At 39.7% G+C, this 5,392-nt stretch overlaps 1 protein-coding gene across 1 annotated transcript in view; it reads right to left on the bottom strand.

Moving 5' to 3' along the window:
- Positions 1-648: 648 nt before the first annotated feature.
- Positions 649-5,392, bottom strand: part of SERTM1 (serine rich and transmembrane domain containing 1) — a 25,455-nt gene continuing 20,711 nt past the window's right edge. The window contains exon 2 of the mRNA XM_011361832.2: positions 649-3,453. Coding sequence (XP_011360134.1) covers positions 2,943-3,320 — 378 coding nt within the window. The 5' untranslated portion in view covers positions 3,321-3,453 and the 3' untranslated portion in view covers positions 649-2,942. The remainder of the gene's footprint in view (positions 3,454-5,392) is intronic.

The raw sequence follows: 5,392 nt of genomic DNA, 5'->3' as shown, positions 1-5,392 counted from the left end.
ACGACGGTTCATTTTCTAGTTGTGCTATTGCTTTCTTTAGATTGTGAAAATAGTCTAGTTATATACAGTGTAAAATATTTTCTCTCATTCTATAAATCCCATCAGGTTCCCCCAATCCTCCAACCTAGTCTGCTATATGTGCATGGTCTTGTGAAAGTGATGTTATGGGGGGCAAAGAGCTATGACCTTCTCCACATCCCTTCTCCGCTGAGCTCAGTGCGACGGCAGCAGCTTTCCACTGAGGCGGGCGGCCTGGAGTTCAGACCTGAGCAGGAAAGTGAGTTGGTTCCGGGATGTGGGGGCCTATGAGCTGTGTGTGTGGAGGGACACGTAGCTTGGAGAAATGGCAGTTATTTAGGTAGTGGACAAGAGGTAAGACCCCCTGTCCTCCATTCCTGACGTCAGAGCTGTGGCCTGGGAACCTGAATATTTCCCAAGCATCCAGGTGATTCTTTTGACCAGGGAAGTGTGGGACTCACTGCCCCAGAGAGAGATGATTCTAACATGGGAGAGGCTAACACTTGGGCCACACATTACTGACCTCGCTTCAGAGAGGATGTGCAGAAAAAGGGTGATGGGAAAAGCCTCCTAAGAAGAGAAGATTGTGGAGCACATCACTGAAGAAGACGAGAAGAACCAGGCTTTCAATGGGCTCTACTTCTTTATTTATAAGCCAGTCTTCTAACCTTTCTGTACTTCTTAAACAACATAAATTCATCTCAAGTTGTACAGCCTGTTATCCTCGCAAGTTTGTCAGCACATACCCTATTTTACATCTTCGAATGTTGCTCCTAATTCAACTTAACCTTGAGAGCAAGAACCATCGCAGCAGGGATGGGAGGGAGTGTGTCTGCAGATTTTTAAAAATAATTTATTTTCGGAAGGCTTCATGTCTCTTCTAGAGAGTATAAAGTCCTTCCTTAGAACAGATAATACTCAGATTGTCCTGTTGTGTGGCAAACTCATTTCTTTATTTTTAAATATCACTTCATCCATGTCCTTTCTTCCTCAGTAACCAAAATAACACAAGATGAATCAAAGAGCAAAAGTGATAATATAGATGCCTCTGTAATCCTCTTAGCTTTCATACAACTTTTAATGGGTTATTGTGAATATATACACATGTATATATATATTCCGAGAATGCATTGTGTGTACACACACACACACGTTCAGAGAATGCCGATAATGATCTAAAATAGCAGAGTTTTTCTAGTCCAGCATTTATACAACAAAATAACACTCCAACACACTGCTATGCTTTAAATGGCAGCAGAGTTAAATTTTTCACTAATTATACATTTTAGGGCAGTGACCGTCTGCAGTTTTTATGGTGTTTGGGAGCATTATTGATATAAAAGTAGTTCAATGTGGTTTGATTTAAGTGAGACTTAGGGATTAAGAAAAAGGAACCTGATCATCGTTACCAGGCCTCATCTCTCCTAGCATTTTAGAGTGACAAAGATAAACCTTGCGAAAATGGTGGATTCTTTACCTCATTCCAGTTAGTGGGTAGTGCTGCCAGCCATCAGTCCAAAAGGCATGTGAAGCTTCACTCCTAAAGACCAGCAGGTGATCAGGACGAGAATGGCCCTGTTGCCGCAGGAAGACGCGGCTATGCTGATGCCACGCTTCCGCAGGCTGAACAAGTTCAGCGTTTATGCCGAGGGGGGCATTTCTTTTTCAAATTAAAATTCTTATCTTGCGAAGCCATAGTTTGCTTCCCCTGCTCCACCCGCCACAGGCAGCCTGATTTCCTCCACATTCCATGCCTGTGCCCACGTGTGCGCCTCCAGGTCAGAATGCGTGGCTGACCACAGTAGGGCAGCTTCCAGGATCACCAGGCTTCCAGGAGCTGCACAGCTTGAGTATAATTTTTAATACAAACCCATGTCCTAGAATTGTAATGCAGAGTATTATCTTCACATACAACAATTATCAGAGACATGTAACATTCACGGCGTATATAATAACATATATTAGCAATATAACCTAATGAGAGTAAACAAACATCTGACATCTCAGAGACTTAATATAATTCTGTACTAAAATTATAAAGACTGTGCAACTGAATAAAGGAACATACATGACTGCCAGGAGTTATTATTGTATAAAACACAACTAAATTAATATTTTCCATATACTCAATTCCCACTGATGGAAATTATGGGTATAAATTAAAAACTTCCTGCTGCCTTTTTGGGTTCTTCTCTCAGCAATAGTAACAGAAATTACCGCAAAGAATTCTGCAACTCTAGAACATTATAACATAAGTGGGAAAAAAAACCTCAGGAGGAAGAAATACATTACAAACTGCATCATAATTAAAAGTTAAACTCTTCTAAAACTTTTCCAAATACAACTTAATTCATCAATAAATGTGATTCTCATTTGTCAATGTGAAATTAAATAAAACATTTAGCATATTTTTGCCTCTAGTTTTAGAAATATTATACATTAAATCTAAATTGACTCTTTTTTTTCATTTGGTATTTCTGCTTTATCTTTTAAATATGGAAAATATCTTCTAAATAGCTCAGACTTAATTTTGCCAGTTTCTGCTGGCTCAGTTGGTTTCACAGTTTTGTAAGAGAAATGAGATGCAGAGTCCGCAGACAGCACCCACTGCGAGGCCCTCAGGGAACTGCCCCGGGTGTCCAACGGCTGGAATGAACTGATCCACCTTGAAGAAGCCAACTCCTGATTCGTCAGGTGGTTTGTGTGAAATACACCTTGAGGTTTGCACACATTTCTGTCAACATCGGCTTCTACATTCATAAATGAAAAGCCTCATGAATGGAAAAATAAATCGTGAAGAAACAGGTCTAACTGGTTGACAAAAATTAAAAGGTCATTTTTCTCATGAGGCAACTGCGTCATGTGACACTTCTCATAAGGGAAGACCTACGCTGCAGCAGCATTCAAGGATTCTTCCATTTTCATCACGATGAAAGGTTTGAAAAAGTGGACCTTTGAGAGGAAATACTACAGACTTCCAAATTGGTGAAAGAACTCCCCGCGTCGCTTGGATACTCAGGGTAGGAGGAACTGGAGGAGATGATATTTTTGAGCCTCTGGAGGGCAATGATTAAAAGCAGAAGTAGAAATGCTAAAAGGCTGAGGAATATGGACACATAGATGTAGACATTTGATAGGTGGCCTGAGGATGGGTCCACCGATGTGGACAGGGATGTGGGAAATAGCTCAAGGAAAGTGCCATTCTCCACATTTCCTGAAAACACAGATGAAGAGTCAGGTTCAGACATCTTTATGAGGGTCAGAGAATGAATAAGTATATTGCAAGTCAAAGTTTCACGCATGGGTTAAAAAAGGACAGAATCAGCATTTTTTCCCCCTGTATAATGTCAGCAAAAATTTCAGGCAGTTAAATCAGTAGAACAAAACTTCTTGGTTTTCAGACAAAGGTAGCAGGGGATTAGGTGTCCATCGATGCTGCAAAACACAAAAACAAAACAAAACAAAAAAACAAAACAACTGAGTGCATTGTTCAGAAAATATTACATTTAAATCTCATTGCTAGTCTTCATTTCAGAAGGTTTAATTATAAAACCCACAAGGGAGGAAAAAGAATGAAATAACTGCCTCAGGAACAAGTCATGTTTGTGTCTTTACACTACAAATGATGATACAAAAATGAACTTTTATTTTATCTCCACAGTACCCTAGGTGCCAGGTTTCTTCAAGGAACTAAAGATAAGATAAAAAGGAAAATACATTTCTGATGTGCTCCATCTGCCGCGATTTCAACAGATGCTCCAAGTGGATGCTCTGAGAATAGGACCGAAAACGTTAGCTCCAAACCTCCCTCCTCCAGAAAATTAATTCTGTGCACCCTCCAGCCCACTAGCACAACCCCCAACCAGTGCTTTCCTCTATCCTGCTTTGAAGAATCATTGCACATGTAACTTTGATTTTTTTTACATAAACCAGTAATATAGTCATTTATCATCATTATCAAGTATTATGTACTGTATATTATTGTATGTGCTATTATGTATGTATGTATGTATGTATGTATGTATGTATGTATGTATACATTTATATTATGGTGACATTAGCTAACAAAAGCCAGTAAATTTCAGGTGTACAATTCAACAATGAGGCATATAAACATTGCATTGCGTGTTCACCGCCCATAGTTATATTTCTTTCTGTCACCACATATTTGAGCCCTTTTACCCCATTTACCTCACTGTCCCCCTCCTCCTCTACCCTCTGGTAACCACTAGCCTATTGTCCATGTCCATGAGTCTCTGTTTGTCCTGTTTGTTTGTTGCTTTTAGGTTTATATACCATATATGTGATATCATGTGGTTTTCAACTTTTTCTGTCTGGCTTATTTTGCTTAGCATGATTATCTTTAGGTTTATCCAGGTTGTCGCAAATGGCAGTATTTCATCTCTTCTTGTGGCTGAGTAATATTCCATTATATATGTGTACCACAGCTTCTTTATCTAATCATCTACTGTAGGATACTTTGATTGCTTCCATGTCCTGGTCACTGTGGGAACTTTGATTTTTGTCAAACGTTTATAATTTGCTGATTTTTTCATAAAATTGTGCCTTCTTGAGATCAGGGGCCATTTCTATGTATTTCTTTTCTTTTTAGATCTACCTACATTCTTTGTTCTGCATAGTTTAGTCATTGAATAAGAAAGTTTAGATTAACTTAGAACGAAGGTTAGATTCCCTCTGGATGGCAGAAATAGCACTAGGTTTGCTCATAAGACTCTTGAGTTTGAGGTCTAAATTCTCCTTTATCTTTGAGAAGCTGGGAAAATTTCCTGCAGTTGCTCAGCTTCACTTTTCTCATCTGTAAAATTTATGACACCTGCCCCATGTCCTCACTGTGTTATGCAGGTATCATGATAATAGGCATGGAAGTAATGGAAGTATTTAGTGAATTATAAATCGTTGGGTCAAAATATGTGTGTGTGAGTATGTGTATTTGTATTTGTGTGTGTGTGTGTGTGTGTGTGCATATAAGAGGTGTTCAGAAGGAACAATATTCTCCTAGCCAGGAGCAAAGTGGACTGAGACGGGCAGGCAGCAATTGGGACAGAGATTGACTCCTCAGGCTCTTGGTGTGCATTCAACTCATCACCGACACCCTCTCCTCCATGACTGGAGAAGTCACAGCTGGTTTCTAACTGGGCCTCTAGCTCATGTGGATGAGGGAAGCAGCCTGAAGATGATTTCTCCCCATAAATGACTCTTTCTTCAAGTCCAGAAAAGATGTTCTTTCTAGCTCTTTACAGCATTAGATCATTGTGTTGTAAACTTCTAAATCTCTTTGCATCAGATGTAGTGAAACACAAATGTGGAAACACCTCCTCTGCCCTGGCTTCCTCTTTTCCTAAACTCTGCTCCG

Source organism: Pteropus vampyrus, unplaced genomic scaffold (genome assembly GCF_000151845.1).
Source record: "Pteropus vampyrus isolate Shadow unplaced genomic scaffold, Pvam_2.0 Scaffold71, whole genome shotgun sequence".
Lineage (NCBI taxonomy): Eukaryota > Metazoa > Chordata > Mammalia > Chiroptera > Pteropodidae > Pteropus > Pteropus vampyrus.
Note: the sequence above shows the minus strand (reverse complement) of the source record. Positions and strands in the feature narration are given on the sequence as shown.